The 16734-nt window shown below is 42.6% G+C and overlaps 1 protein-coding gene across 6 annotated transcripts in view; it reads right to left on the reverse strand.

Annotated features, from left to right (window-relative positions):
• Positions 1-16734, reverse strand: part of TNFRSF19 (TNF receptor superfamily member 19) — a 106186-nt gene that overhangs the window by 46523 nt on the left and 42929 nt on the right. For all 6 annotated transcript variants that reach the window (XM_059720457.1, XM_059720459.1, XM_059720443.1 and 3 more), the window contains 2 exons: positions 8602-8780; positions 2665-2750 (listed from right to left, as the gene is read on the reverse strand). In XM_059720457.1, coding sequence (XP_059576440.1) covers positions 2665-2750; positions 8602-8780 — 265 coding nt within the window. The remainder of the gene's footprint in view (positions 1-2664; positions 2751-8601; positions 8781-16734) is intronic.

Here is a 16734-nt window from a genome sequence, read left to right on the forward strand (position 1 = left end):
CCCCCAATCATCACCAGAGTACTTACCATCTGCAGCTGTTGGGCTAAACAAAAGTAATTGTTCTACTAGGTACTTAGCTTAGGTTGTATCTGCTTCTTCTCAGACTTGCCCAAAAGCTTGTCTACCACCTCTCCCAGCTATGCAGTTGGCCCAATAAAAGATATTACCAAACAAGATAGTTTTTCAGTGAGTACTGAAAAAAGTGCTTTAAGCAAATACATGAGTGCTTCTCTCTCTCTCTCTGAAAAATTGTCTTACCTACATTATTCCAAGCATTGACAATGTTCAATACTATGGAAACTCAACAACAATGAAACCAGCTAAAGCCCAATTCTCTCTCATTAAAATTACAAGAGAAAATTCTATTAATATTTTGGATAGTTTTCTTTTCCATTTGTTAATGATCAAACATTTGTCTTCAAATGAGAGTCCCAATCTCTGCAAAATGTGCACAAACATATGCCCTTATGGCTCTTTAGTACTTTAATGATAAATGTGGCATTCGCAAATCATTTCTAAAAGCTTTAATTACAGGACAAAGCAGATGAATAAAACCTCAAATGCACATTTACATCAGTAGCTGCAAAAGAAGTAGTAAAGAAAAATGTGTTTTTGGTAAAAGTCTACCTTAGTCTGACAGGGTTTCTTCAAATGGAAAAATATAGGTTTGTTTAAATGTATTTGATGTATTTTCTTCCTATTTTTCCTTTATTTCATCTAATATTTTGTAAATCTTAAAACTAGCTAGAAGTGTCATATTTATTCTAAGTCATCATTTCTCTTCTGGAGAGGTAGCAGTCAGGGATAGTCCTACCCTACCTGTCTCTTCATGTTTTACAGTTGTGTTTGTTTTGTTTTAAGAAGATAGATGAGAAGTACTGGTGCCATTCACTCAATTGCCATGAATATTGATGACTTCACCTCATTTATAAAGTGAATTTATGCAGACATTGCAAAAATACACTGGTCACTCCTAATCTGATGTCTAGATACTTTACCAAGGTGTAGAAGCAAGTATTTATAACTTATCTGAATTCAATATTTGAAAATGTTATGTCTGCATATAATTAATTTTCTATTCCACTAAATACAGAGAATTCATTGTCTTCTCTTTATCTACACAAAGAGAACAATTTTCTTTCTTAGTCATTAAGTCTTTATTTTTCCATTATAGAATTCTTTCAACATTGTCTTTAACAATCCACAATCTGTTTTTTCATGAGTAAATATTTAAACCAGATCTGTTTTAAAATGTCTGCAGAAAGACAGAAGATGAAAGCAAGTATTTAGATTTATAGCTAACTGGGTAATAATCAACTGCTACCAGTCCTCACCCATGTCTCAGACTTACCATGAACCTTTAGCCTAGGAAGTTCATGACCCGATGGTAGTGTTTGTAAGCAAATAAGAACTTGCCAAAGCCCCTCACAAGACAGTTAATTTATTGGGGTAAGACATTTAAACTTTTCCTTTTCATCTAAAATGGCTCTGAGTTAGCTGCACAAATATATGCCTTTATTTTACTTTAAAAGGAAAAAGGGATAGGAAAGGTAGAGTATTGGTACTTGGCTCTACCCATTCATAATTTTTTACACCTTTCTAAAGGAGCATTTCCACATAGTTCAATAAATGTAAGTAAAAAAAAGGAAATAATGCACTAGTTAAATATCTAAAGCTAAACAATATTAAGCATCAGGGAGTAAAAAGAACCCCCAAAAACACCCAAACACAAGGTTTCATGCTTTTGTATTTACACTTCCCAGTACAGCTGTATCATTAGAAGATTTAAGAGAGATATTTATTTTCAATTCCTGAAACTAAAGAAGTGTATATATCAAATTGCTTATCTGGGTCCAAATTAAACCTTGAAATGTTTTGGGCAATTCTGCTGTGTTGAAGATAGCTGTTCTAAGTACGTCAGAACAGAATTAGGTCCCTCATGTCACGTTGGTCTCATTATAGTGAAAGCTACATTTAACAGAAAGCATGTTAACAGGTTAAATGCTTGACCTTATAAAACTAATTGAAAAACAATCCAACTTTCTAGACATACATCATAACTGGAGGGAAATTATTATAGAGACTATAACAAGCTGATTGATTTATTATTGCCACTAGAGAAACGTAACTTAAATACTTTCAAATGTTGCAATCTTGAATAAAAACTGAACTATTCTGACACAGAACATTGTTCTCAAACAACAGCAGAAATCCAAGAAAAGTTATTTTCCAAAATCTTCTCTTTTCAAAAGAAACTGTCTGAAAACTTTATTTAATCAGGAAAAATGAACTAGTCTACAATTTTTGCAACAAAAATCCATGAAATTCAAATAGCAGCATCATTTCAAAATCCTATGGGTAGGCAGAGAAGAGTCTGCCTGACTGATACATTATCTGTTGGGAGCCCAGGATCCTCAGTATTAGACCCACTTATATGCCTGGTATGTTAAATTAAATCCATCCCCGCATCTGTTTTTATTCCTCCACATGTCATGATCAAGAACTTACTTTCTTGTTAAGAAAATATGATTAAATAAGAAGCACATGGCTCAGTTTCAGCAACAAAATTACAGCTTTTCTTAGCTTTCACACTAAGGTATTAAAAACAAAATTAAAAAAGGCAAAAGTTAATCCAGTTCCAATTGGCGATAAAACAGTACTTACAGTGAGGTTCGTAGGGAGGAGGGGGATCACCACAAGGGACACACTCCATGTCTTGAAAGCCTCCAAGCTTAGTCTTCCTGTAAAATCTAGAAAATAAAGCAACTGCCCATATTAGTTAATAATAAAATAATTGATGTTTATAATAGTGTCTAGAGATTTGAGTGCTGTGCTTGGGAGCATACAAACACAGTGCATGAAACAAGTGCTTACCCTGAGTTTACCATCTAAACAGGATATATCAAAGAGCGGAGATAATCTAGTGTTAGCCATTGGATCCTGCTGCAGGGTATCATATTTACACACATACAAAGAGCACCCTGTCCTCAAACATCAGCTATCCAAAACTGAGATGCGTGTCTTAAGCAGGGAAGCTGATTTTTCTTCATTGGAATAGAAGGCATAAAGGAATAGAAGCATGCAAGATGGCTGCCAGCTTTTCTCTGTAACAGAAAATAGGAGGAGTGGAATAGTTAAATAAGAAGCCAAAAAACTGCTGCCAATTTGAGAGCATCTGTAGAAGGGTTAACACCAGACTCCATTCCTTCTGCTTGCTGCCTGAGAGAAAATCTGGCAGCCATCTTTTAGCACAGACTCTCTATGAAAAAGGCAGCTCTAGGCCATGGTTCTGGAAGTCTCACACACATATATATATATACTCTCTCTCTCTCTCTTCAGATATAATATCACGACAGCTCTGTCATGAAATATAATGGGAATGACCTGTGGAATGATATTAAAAAACAAAGATAAAAACAAATAACCCCCACTAAACTTCAAAAGCATATAAAATCACTAGCGAATTGCCCATTATGATGGGGTGGGGGGCATGGGGACAGAGGTCTGCATCCGCCCCCTCCCCCACCTTGGGTCAGGGCAGAGGTGCTCCCCACTTCCCCCCGCAGCTTTGGGATGGGGCCTTGGCCGTCCCATGCCCCCACCCCACTTCAGGCCGGTGCTGGAGCTGTTCCCCCATTCTCCCCCTGCTGCTTTGGGCTGGGGCCCGGGTCTGGGTTAGTTTCCCCCTTCACCTTCGGGCTGGGGCCACTCCCCACCTCTGCCTGCTGCTTTGGGATAGAGCCAGGGCTGTTCTCCACCCCCCCCCCCCCCCGCTTTGGGCTAGGGCCAGGGCCACTCCCTATTTCCCCCCACCACTTGGGGCCTGGGCTGTTTCCCCCCTTCACCTTTGGGCCAGGGCTGGGGCTGCTCCCCTCCTCCCCCCACTGCTTCAGGCCAGAGCCAGTGTCAACCCCCCCGCTCCTTCCTGCTCCCCTTCCTCCCCTGTTTCCCACCATCTCCCCTCCATGCTGGGTGTTGGGGGCCTTGGGACTCCAAGAAGCCCCTGACTCCAAGAAGGCAACCTAGGGGGGGCAAGGCCAGCACTGCTGGCCTCACCCCACCCCCTACTCCGTCCCCTCTGTTATGGTGACACTCCGGTCCCTGCTGTCCCCCTTTGCCCCCAAAGAGCAGGGTAGGGGGGCGAGGCCAGGGAGAGGGGGGCAGGGGGATTAGCAGGGGAGGGGGGCGTCCCCCTCTGCCTCCAAGGAGCAGGGGAGCGGTGCGGAGCTGGCTTCGCCCCCCTCTGCTCTGGCCCCTCAGTCCCCACTGTTATGGTGGCGCTCCACTGTCTGTCTTTGCCTGTGTAGAGCACTCTGATTAGCTGCTGAGACAGCCAATCAGAGTGCGAATAAAGTGTTATGGACAGACAGACAGGCTAAGGCTTTTGTAATATTACAATAGGGCTGGAAGGGACCTCAAGCACCATGTAGATCATTGGGGGGCCAACCGTTTTGGCAGACATACCACAAATTAGCCTCGTCCCTGAATGCCACTCTGATCTTTTTCCTTTACCAGTTTGCTCCTTAGCTTTCTGCTCTCTGCTCCATGTCCTGATCTGCTTTCTCCTTCCTGTATAATTGGCCATTGTGCTGCCTGTCCCCAGCCCAATCTGCCATGTGCCACACACATAGGCTGCCGTAGACCAACCCCTCGGTACAGATCTGTCTGGCTTGCAAGACAATAGATTTGTGCCATGTGTATTACTTCGTTAAACAACTGTAGGTGTGGTTATAGAGCCCAATTTTTGAGTGACAATCCCTTCTGTACTTAACATATGTGAAGTTTGTATCAAACAGTCCCGAGTTTCCTCTTTTTTCTGCATGTTGGATTCTCTCCTTGAAAACCTTCATACCATGCTTAATAGATTGTTTCCAAATGATTTAATCCTCAGCAATCTCCTCCCAGTCATTTGGCTCAACATTTTTTGCCTTCATTTCTCTCTTGCAAATATCTTTGAAATAGAGATAAGGATGCCCATGTGGTCTTCATCCTGTAAGGTGTTCTCTATACAGAGATTTTTGGGTACACAGCCACTGTCCATTTTCTTTCTATGACCAAGCCAAAGTCAGTACTAAGAGTGAATGCTCATAATGCTGGCATGTGCCAAGGCTTCAATGTAGGTTTTTTTTTCCCCCCCACCAGTACATTTTTAGAATGAAGCCAAGGCAACATAAAAGTAGAAGCTGTTGAGTCACTGTTCGTGAGTACAGTGTGTGGCCTGGGATTTGCTGCCACACAAAAGAGAGTTGATGATGCAAGCACAATCTACTTTAATTTTAGTCTTGTCAGTTTGTTGTTGTTCCACACACATTTGCTCAGCATACTCATGCTACCTGATGCTTTGCCAATGCAGGTATGCAGTGCACCCTCAAGTGACAACTTGTTGGTAACAATGGACTCAAGGTACATAAATTTACTTACAACATTCAGTACTTTTTAACCTATCATGATTGCTGGTGGTGAATCAATGTTCTGGCTCGTAACATTGGTCTTCTTGATGCTGACTATAAAACTGAAAACTTGGTAGGCATGAGCAAAGCAACTGATTAGGCTTTGAAAGTTGCTCTGTGTGTGCTATTAGTATGGCATCATTGGCAAACAGCAGCTCACAAATCAAAACTTTCTACACTTTATTCATTGCTTTAAAGTGTGTATGGTTGAATAATTTTCCATCTGAGCATACGTAGACAGATTCCATTGGTAATGATCCCAATAGCATGCATCGGAAGAAGAGAAAAGAAAATCCTGAACAGGGTTAGAACAAGGACCTAGCCCTGCTCAACTCTGCTTTCAATTTCAAAAGCCTCAGATGTTGATCCATCAGAGCTGACTGTTCCCAGCATTCCAACATGGAAAGAACGGATTATGCTGTGGAGTTTTTGTGGGCAGCTAAATCTTTTCCAACAATGTGAAGAGGCCTTTTCAGCTCACAAGGATGAAGGCCCTGGTCAGGTCAATGAAGGCAATACATAGGTATCTCCTTTGTTCCCAAGAGTTTTCTTGAGTTTGCTAGAGTGAGAAGATCATATCCTACTAGCCCTCAAGCTGCATTGTGATTCAGGGTAAACACTGCAATATTACGCAGTAATTCCACTGATTTCAATTAAACTACTCACAGTGGGTAAAGTTGTGCATATGTGTAAGTTTTTTGTAGGATCAGGGCTCAGAATTATTAAGTTTTTGAAGAATGCTTTAAAAATGACTGGTTAAAGTTTATCAAGCTCCACTGTAGATATTGCCTTAAGCTATACTATACAGAAGGGGAAAATAGGCACAAACAAGATAGGTAAGTAATTATGGCTCCCATCCAAGTCACTGAAATCAACTGGCTTCAAGGGACTAAAAAGCATAGTTCAGTCTCTCACTGTTGTAGCTACTGTTTTTCAACACTGCATGCATACACACATTCCAAAAATCTGGGAGAATTCTCCCAGGTTTGTTCTCCTGGTAGAAAAACTTACCCAGAGACATCTGAACAGACATTTGAATGCTGAGCCCCTGAAGAATAGAAAGCTTACAGTATTGGTGCTGCACACACATTTCAGCATGCTTGGAGGCTTCCTCAGTCTGCCTGGAAACAGGTGGCAGCAATGCACAGGGCAGCCATGATTGGCTGACTCAGATTGCTCAGGGTCAGCCTGCGTCTCCCTGTAGCACAATGTGGGGATTGTGAAGGGCATGTGTTCTGCTCCCTGCTCAACTAGAGCAGAGTCCAGCCAAAGCAACACACTGTCTCCCTGAGGAAGAGGGAGCAGGGCAGGCAGAAGCAAAGCACCCTTGAATGCTGAAGGACTGTGCTGTGGCTTTTCTCAGAAGTGAATATGGACAGACATTTACTTTCCCAGGAGCACTTTAACCCTGGCTGTTCCCAGGTTATTTCTCTCCCAGAGCAGCCATTTTTGGTCTGGGAGAAAAAATCCTGAATATGTATGTGGGTTTTCCTAGGAGAGCAGTGACTTTCCCAGAAGAAACTGAATGTCTATATATGGCTACTCTCTTTGTTTCTCCTTGCTGTACATCGCCATGGTGAGCTGTCAGTTCCTTGGGGAAGGGTACAATGCCTTTATTACTTGGTAAAGCACCATACGTATGTATTGTGGTATATAAGAAAATGGCTTATTTTTATTTCCACTCCTAGTAAGATTTTCTAATGGACACTTTGAGTAACACAACTTATTCAAATCCTACAGAAAATAGGAAATCTTATTTCTAAAGGCTTTGGGAGTTAGAACTAGAAATGTGCATCAACTTTATATTGTCTAAGAAATATCCAGACCTAGTTCTCTCTCATTTCTATTGAACAGTTTTAGACAACAAAGCAGAGTATGCTGTGAAGAATACTTGTTTGTCTGTATGTATTCAGAAGACCAAGTTATGTCCTCAAATGTGGACATCCCATTCAAGTCAAGGAATGCACTGCATTTACTTGCATATTGCATTTACTCATATACCGTGTGTACTTCCCCCACTCCATAAAGTCAGGGTGCTCCAAAACTGGGTACACATCTTACTCAGGGAAGCTGATCCTTCTTTGCTAGAACAGAAGCAGTGAAGAATAGAAGCACATGGACACTGCCAAGATGGCTTCTCAATCTCTCTGGCCCCAGTAAGAAGAGGAGGAGTCATCCTATGTTACATCTCTCACAGGTGCTAAGGAATTTGCAGTAGTTACTAGCTGAGCACTGTAGCTTATGCCTGAAGTAGCCACTGAAGTGGCTTAAGGCAAGTGGGTTGCCGCACATAATCTGTAGTATCTTGATGAGATTTGTGGTGTGGAAACAACATTATTATTTACAGGAATTTATATAAAGAACTATTTACGGCACAGAAGTAACAGTCTTACTACTGTTCTTGTAAAAATCAGGGACTTAGTCTTGTTGCTGTCCTGCTATACCAGGAAGTTCCTGCTGCATCATGCAGACTATTTTCTGAGATGCCACATTTCCTGGACATTTATGTTTCCAGACGGCTTACTCTATGACTCCAAGTTGGCCATGACACTGCAAAAATCGTTTTCGTGTAATTTTGCCTTCCAAAACAATGTGCATGTCTTATTTGGGAGAGTGTCAGAGATGAGAAAACAGGCAATGTGAATGTTGAGCACAGAATTTAGTTCTCACGATGCAATAAATTTCATAATTAAACATATATAGTGTTTTTAGAAAAGAAAATATTTTCAGGATTATGATGGAAAATGATAAGGGTTGAGCTACCAGTAAAGTTTCCAAAATAGACAGGTTTAAATTAGACTATAGAATAGTTTGACTTTGCTGTGTTGATAATACATGTGAAAGAGCCTACCAGGATTAAAACTCTATTACGTTTTGAGAGTACCATATAGATATTATAAAATACTCCTATAGGAGAGATGTATTATTATCCCGATTTTACAGATAGAAAAATTGAGATAGAAAGTGAAGCAATGTGCTCAAAGACATACCTAAACTTTTGCAGAGTCCATGACTAAAATTTAGATAAGATTACAGCAGAATCTAGGACCTTCATATAAATAATCATGTACTCATTTCTCCAAGAAACACCAACTTGCAATCATTAATATAATTTTTTTTAATGTTCTTTTATTTCTAGAAATAGACTCACCCTGGTAAGCAGTCCCCACATATTGCATTGCTCATGGCAGAGCAGTTGGTCTTCTGAAATCGGTTAACTAGTGCACAGTCCAGACAAGGCTTGCACTTCTGAAATCCCCAGTCCTCCTTGAATCTGTTTGGCCTGCATATCATGCACTGTGCATCCTCCCCATATCCAAAGCCGCATTCCTGCAGGGATTAACAAGAAATAGCAAGCTATTCAAACACTGAAAGCATGAATAAGGAGAGACTGCTGGGATAAAATGAAGACCTAGCATAATTATTACTGGGAGTAAGTCTTGAGACAAAGGCCATCCTTTCAGCAAGTTCAAATGCATCTTTCACTGCTAATAATCTCCCTTACTTCTATAAACCATACTTAGTCATCCACTTTATTCGAGAACCCATTGGGCATTTGAATGATAAAGGGCTTCAAGGACTCCCACAGCTTCATTATTACTAGCTTATTGTAGAATTATTGAGCTGTCTGATTTTAATTAAGCTAGTCATGTGAATGTGCAGAAACTGGGATGAGTGCAGTATAAAGGCACTTTATAAAAACAGCAAAGGAACACTTTGATATTAAGGTTCATAGTGAGGGTGAACAAAGTTAATGGCTAAAGAAGGTGCACAGATCTTCAAAGGCTTAGAAGCTCTGTTACCAAGTAAAACACAGAGTTGGTAAATGACTCATCAGAACAAAGCCTGAAAATGATGCTTATGCACTAATAATTTTAGAAACGTAACTAGCTTCAGTATCACCAACTTAACATAGTTCCTTAAGTTCTAGAAAGGTATTGGACTCTGTCAATCAGGGGAAGGTGATGACACTGTAACGAGTCTGAATATTACACTTACCACAATATCTAGTTTGTTTAACTTGTTTTTAATTAAGCAAGCTTGAGACTTTTTTTTACATGAGAGAGATGCAAAAAAATAAAGATGACAAAATCTGGCATTTATAAGAAAAATAAGTGAAATCTCATGAGCTGGTACAGAAACATAAGAAATAGCAATCTGATTTCTTAGGATAGCGGTTCTCAGCCAGGGTGCTGTCTGTGGAAAGGTGTGAGATCCTTTTTAAATGATGTCATGGGGTAATGCACAACATCAGTTCTGTTAGCTGTGCAAACACCTACACGATTCAAAGGATAAACCCAAACAATTCAAATAGGAATCTATAGTGTCAAAAACATTCTGACCTGTCATGGTTGCTCTGAATTCTTTGCAGCAGAGGAACTGCTCTACTATTTTTTCCGCAGTCAAAAAAAAAGTGAAAACTGAAACCTGGCATTTTCGAAGGAGTGTTGCAAGTCTAACAAGGTGCATCTCAAGTCTAAAAAGCTTGAGAATCACTTTTATGGGCATAAGTTGCTAAGCATGTGTCTACAGAGTGCAGTGCAAGCTTAATGAACCATGCTGCGCTCATTTTCCATATGCTGGAAATAAAATGGCTGTGCAAGCACAGAGAACAGAGCTTACTGGCAGACGTGCAGCACCTCACTGTTATGGCTATATTGCTCCCAGTTTGGGAGCTGAGGCAAGGAAAGCAACACAATTTAAACCAAGCAGCATCTTGTTTTTGTACTGCACTGCCTTGTTCCACACAGACATACCCTAATTGCCTCAGGATAGGAAGAAACTCCTTCCCTAAACCTGTTACTAACCTGTCAGAATTGTGCAACACCTCTCTTGGAAGCATCTGATACTTACCATACTTACAGACAGTATAACTGAGTGGCACAGAATGAGCCCGAAATGATATGGCAATTATATTTCTTTGTCAGATAACTGTATTAATACAATATCTTATCAAAATAGTTTGGATCTCTCCAACCTCTTTGTGGGCATCACTCCTAATATCATTCCCACAAGAAAAATATTGTGGACTTGGAGGTGGAACCTTCATTACCAACCATCTGCTTCCATAGCTTGACAATATTCCCTGGTACAGACACTGGAAGATTAGAGGAACCCAGCAGCTAACTACATTATCTAGAAATAAGAGGGCTATTTTCTCGCAGGAAGAGATGGTTTCCAGGGCCCAGGGGGAAGGCAGATGGGGAGATCCAGCCTGGCTCTCTTTTCTCTCTCCTGTTCCCAGAGTTGAGGAAGATTTTGCCCTAAAAGGAAACTGATGATATATATATAAATAGATTGCATAAATCATAGACCAGATCTGTAGATTTACTAGGCTTTGGGCAGCCCAGGCCAGCACTCTATAGCTCCAGCTACTGCTGTATGTGCTATTCCTGCTTTGATGGTACAAGGAGTATAACTTCACTATACAGCAAACATTTTACTTATGCATTCAAATGAGAAGGGAAATGGCATTAACACTATCAGCAAAACATTTAGAATAAGGAGTTCATGGACTATAATTACACTTATGCAACCTAAGAGGATTTCCTGTTTAAAATATCAAAGGCCTGCTATAAACAATGGAGATATGAGAATTTCCCAGAGAAGACTACAAGAATCTTTTAAAATGGAATGTTAGGCAATTGAGACATATGGATTACTACCAGTTTCCCTTACAATATATAAGCACACAGGGCTCTGCTTGGCATTCCCACCTATAACACTGACATTAACTCTACAGCCTTACTTCCATCCCTGTTCTTCTGTTTATCCTGAACTCAGCTGGGACACCAAGTCTCTGGGCCCCACCCTCAGTTTAGGGCAGTGGTACTCACCATCTGTCCCACAGAGCCATGTCATCTGTCCAGTGGGGCTTCCCATAGGCCTGGAAATTTGGCAGCAGGGATATATGGCAATTAACACTGCCACTGCTTCCCACCACCAAACTGCTAAGCCCTAAGGGCTAGATGACATGCAGGGCTGGGCTGTGGGCACCAACTGGTGAATGGTCTGATCTGGCATGTGGGGCCAGGGCCACAGTTCCATGCACTGGATAGGGCCCATGGACCGGATCCAGCCTGTAGACTGACCCTGCAACAGTGATTCGGCCCACAAGGTCAAAAGGTAGGGCCTTGCTCTTCTAAGGGAATAGGCCTTTACTTCAGGGTAGGACTAGTCCCACCCAAAAGAAACAATGAAAATATACAATAACCAATGTAGTGTATAGATTTATCCCTGTGTTATGTCCCTCATGCATAGGTTCTGCCACAAATGCTGCTGTGTACAAATCTGTGGTTTTAAGGGCTTTGAGTGTTAAAAAGGCATAGAGCATCCTCTAGTATTTTGCCATTAGAGCAACTGTAAAAAAGGATTTGAGACGTAGCTAATGACTATACCTTTCTTAGTCTCTCAAATACTCACTGATAAACAAAATATGGCAGCACCAAACAACTTAAAAGTTTATTCTAATAAAAATTTAACATTTTTTATATTTGCTTTAAATTTTTTTCATCCTCTAGAAAATAAGAATATTCAAATTTACACATCGGTGGGGGTTGAGAGGAGTAAAAAAAAAAATCAAATAGCTCCTTCACTCACATATTTCAAAAAAATGATTCCTCCTTGCCCTACCCTTCCCAAGCCTACCAAATATGGAGAGCATCTGAAAAGAAACTGAGTAATTCAAGGGAAACTTAAAAGATGCTAAAACTTCTTTATGTAGTGAATGAGTATTCCTCTGACCCCAACTACCTGGTAAGGGCGTAAAATCAGAAATTCCCCCCCCCTAACTTTATGGCCACTTACATTCAAGCCCATCCTCCTCCTCCTGCAAGGCTCTAAACCTACGAAAACTAGTAGCAAATGGATATAAAAGTATCACTTTGTATTGGAGTTCTCCAATTGTCTTTATTTCTCATGTTTCCTATCAAGACATCTTATCAAAATGTCTCATTAGCTAAAATCTACCATCAAAGATATCCATGATACCACGGTAGAATATACAGGAATGCGCAAGTATAAGTTAGGGTGGTGGGAAGTGCGGCTCGGACACTAGGCCTGAGTGTGGTCAAGCAGGGGCCAAAGCTTCCATGTGCTGTGTGCCCAGGAACAGAGCCAGAACCAGACCTGGAGCTAGTCAGAGCTGGAGGCATGCAAGTAGTAAGCAGCAGAATACTGGAGGGGTGGGGGCAGCAGGTAAGGGGCAGAGGCTGTGGGAGGGGGTGTAGGGAACAAAGGTGGCTGCATGCCTACTGATTGCATGCCCCCTGCTACAGCTTTCAGTGCTGCAGCAATTGGGGGGAGGGGAAGAGGAGGAGGAAGGAGGACAGTGAATTTAAGATTGCAACTCAATAATTAGATTCTATATTTGGAAAATTATAACAAATTTATAAACTCTACTTGCAAAAAACTAATTACTGGGAAGTCATCTTAAATTCAAAGTCAGCTTGGATTTAGGTAAATAAAGTAATTCATGAAGTTCCTCTTTCCAGGATACCTCTATAGAACTCTCTTACTTCATAGGCCTAAACTAAGTCAAACTGGGCAGGTCTACACATGATGTTTACTACTGACTCATTAGCTCTACAGTAAATGTCTGGGTGTCTACACAGGCAGCCCTATTAGGCTACAGTAAACTAATAAACTCCACCGTAGGATAGTACTTGTAAATACTTGTGGAGCTTTTTAGTGCACAGCAACACATGTGTGAATGGCTGGCTGGGGCACAAAGATGCTTCAGTGCGGGGGCTGCCTGCTTGCTAGCCCCACACTGGAGCACCCTCGTGCCCCAGTCAGCCCTTCTGCAGCATGCTGAGTTAGGTCGGAGCAGACCTGGGCCAGCAGACTGACCCCCAGGTGCCCTGACACCTGGGGCTGCTCCAAACTGGCTCAATGTATGGGAGTTCTGGTCACATGTTCAAACATGGCACCTGGGAGCAATAAACTCCAGCGTGATATGCACTGGAGTTTATTGCTGCACATTAATAGCATGTGTAGACACACCCACTGAACTTCAATCAGCTATTCCTCATTCTACCAGACATGACAAGGAGCAATCGTTTCAAGTTGCAGAAAGGGAAGTTTAGGTTAGATATTAGGAAAAACTCTCACTAGGAAGGTAGTAAACTACTGGAAGACGTTGTTCAGAGAGGTTGTGGAATCTCCATCCTTGGAGGTTTTTAAGATCCAGCTAGACAAAGCCTTGGCTGTGATGATATAGTTGTGGATGGTCCTTCTTTCAGGAGAAGGTTGGACTAGATGACCTCCTGAGGTCCCTTCCAACCCTAATTTTCTGTTTCTATGAATTTGGCCTAATGCAGCTGATTCAGGCAATAAATATATTCATGTCTTAAGAGCCACTAATAACACAGTTCAGGAAAGCTTCTTAGGTGTTTTATAAGCAAATACAAAGACAAGGTTTCTGCCCGGGAAAATTTACATATCTCTAAATTTTTTTACACATCTCTACTAATTTTCTGCCAGTGATTTTGCACATATAATCTATGGCATTCATTTATATGAACATAATTAATGTATACATAGGATCTGGGATAGGTTAATGGCTGGCATGTACAAAAAATAATTAAGCCTGTAATTAGACTGAACTTCAAAACAGTTATCATCCATTCCCATAATTAACTGCGTCCCAAAAACTAGGGTTACCATACGTCCAGATTTTTCTGGACATGTCCTCTTTTTGGGTCCTTCCATCAGTATCTCGGTGTTTTTTAAAAATATCAACAAATGTCCAGAACTCTGCTCTTCTCAGCCTCAATGTTTTCCCTGGCAGTTCCTGGCTTGCGCCAGCAAGGAGCTGCGTGGGATGGGGGGAGTGGGGGAGGGTGGCTGAAAGAAGGGGGCATCACGTGTGTCTGTGTGTGCACCCTGGCAGCTGCAGGCAGGTAAGTCTGTGGTGGGGTGTGGGCTGGAGGGCCAGGGTGTGTGTGTGTGTGCATGTTGTGCAACAGATGGGTATGCAAGGGGGGCAGATGTCTGCCAGCACTGGGGTGCAGTAGGGCAGGGAGGCAGGGTGGAAGGGGCTAGGGAGAGTTCTTTGGGTGCAGCAGGGAGCTACGTAGGCAGCAGGGCTGGGGGAGAACAGAGGGCGACGGGGCGGGAGTGAGTGGCACTGGCAGGGCTTGGGGGAGCAGTGGTCTGTGGGTCAGGAAAGAGAGGTATCACCAGGTACGGGGGGACTGCAGGTTGGGAGTGAGGGGCAACTTCCAAGGGAGGTGGTATGGCTTCCAAGGGAGGTAGTGCTCTCCCCTACCTTGGGGGTCTTCAAGAGGAGACTGGACAAACAACTGGCTGGAGTAGATTGACCCCAGTGCTCTTCCCTGCCCAGGGCAGGGGGTCGGACTTGATGACCTACTGAGGTCCCTTCTGACCCTAACATCTATGAATCTGTGAACCTGGGTGGGGGGGCTGTGATTTGGAAGTGAGGGGCAGGTCACGGACATATCACTGCCCCCTCCACCCACAATCATATTACCCTCCCCGATAGGTGTCCTCTTTTTCTGAACTGGAAATATGGTAACCCTACAAAAAGTGAAAGATAATATTTAGGAGATGGACTGAAAGCCCTTTGAAAAACCCAGTACTTTCTCTCTTTGTTGCAATGCTAAATAATAAACAACTGATAGTGCATCTTATATTAATACATATATGTTGTTCGTGTGTGCCAACTTATTTTGTGATCTAGAGAGTAACAAAGTTGGCAGGCAACAGGTGTTGTGCTAGCAAAAGCTGCATAGTCTCCACCAGCTCTACAGTGTCTCTTATCCCATCTTATTTACAAGAAATAATGGCCACAAGCTAGCAGAGAGCAGATTTAGATTGGACATTAGGAAGAACTTCTTCACAGTTCAAGTGGCCAGGGTCTGGAACGGGCTCCCAAGGGAGGTGGTGCTCTCCCCTACCCTGAGGGTCTTCAAGAGGAGGTTAGATAAGCATCTAGCTGGGGTCATCTAGACCCAGCACTCTTTCCTGCTTATGCAGGGGGTCGGACTCGATGATCTATTGAGGTCCCTTCCGACCCTAACATCTATGAATCTATGAATCATCTATGAATCTATGAATCCCCATACGCTGAACGCTGAGGTCGCCTCATGGGATTCAAGATTTCACCTCAGAAAAAAGAAATGGAGTCCACAGGAGATTTGCTTTTGCTGGGGCAACAGAACCATGCAGTACTACTTTCTTCAACTACAAAAGGTGCTTTGGAGATGCTTCCCATCTCCCTTTTTCACTGCAACCACCAGCAAAAGGGCTGATAAATAGCAAGGGGGGATGGGAAGAGAAGGCACTGTCATTAACCCTCCCCTCCCCACAAAAATCTGAAATAAAGAAAAAAGCCCCTGAAATCAAGGAAATTTGTGTAACCCAATAAAAATAAAATACAAGGCAATCTTCTCAGATGCTTCAAGGCCCTCATCACCATGGCATCTGAGGACTACAATTTTTAAAGTATTATTTTCAAAACAACCCTAGCAGACTTAATACAGATGGGCAAATGAGGTGTAAAGAGACTGTTGGACTTGCGTATTAGGGCTGTGTGAAATGGCAATGTTCCATTTCGACTTGCATTTCGAGGTTTTGACAGAACAGCGTTTCGTTTTGAATTTCATTTCGATTTGAAACCACTGTTTCGTTTCATCTGCTGTTTCGATGTTTCGCCCATAGGCTATAATGGGGAAGCTCGAAACAGCTTCTCACATCCAGTAGGCAGATCAGGGGCCTGCAACCCTGGGAGGGCTGTGGGGTCTGTGCCAGTTCTCCCATGGTTTCAGGCCTCCGTTCTGCCTGCCAGATGAGGGAGGGAAACCAGGTGCTGCCGCCTGGGACTGGAGAGCTGGGGAAGGGAACTGAGCCTGATCACTCAGTTTCCCTTCCCCAGCGCTGCAATGGGGCTGGGGAAGGGAACCTAGCCCAGTTGAGCTGAGTTCCCCTCCCCAGCGCTACCATCAGGCTGGGAAGGGGAACTCAGGTCAGCTGGGCTCAGTTTCCTTCCCCAGACCGATCGATCACTGCGCTGGGCAGGAGAACTTTGCAATTGGGCTCAGCTTCCTTCCCCTGCACTGCAACTGGCGTCCCACAGCCCAGCTGCAGGAGGCAGGGAGAGCCAGGGCTGCACTCCTGCCTGAGCCACATGGGGCTGCTGGGAGTGCAGCCCTGGTTCTCCCCTGTCTCCCACCACCTGGCTGCTTTGAAACGCAAAACGTTTCAAAACTTTCTGACTGGCCTTGTTTTGTTTCAAGGCTGTTTTGAAGCCCTTTGTTTCATT

The sequence above is a fragment of the Alligator mississippiensis genome, chromosome 1, assembly GCF_030867095.1.
Source record: "Alligator mississippiensis isolate rAllMis1 chromosome 1, rAllMis1, whole genome shotgun sequence".
NCBI classification, from domain to species: domain Eukaryota; kingdom Metazoa; phylum Chordata; order Crocodylia; family Alligatoridae; genus Alligator; species Alligator mississippiensis.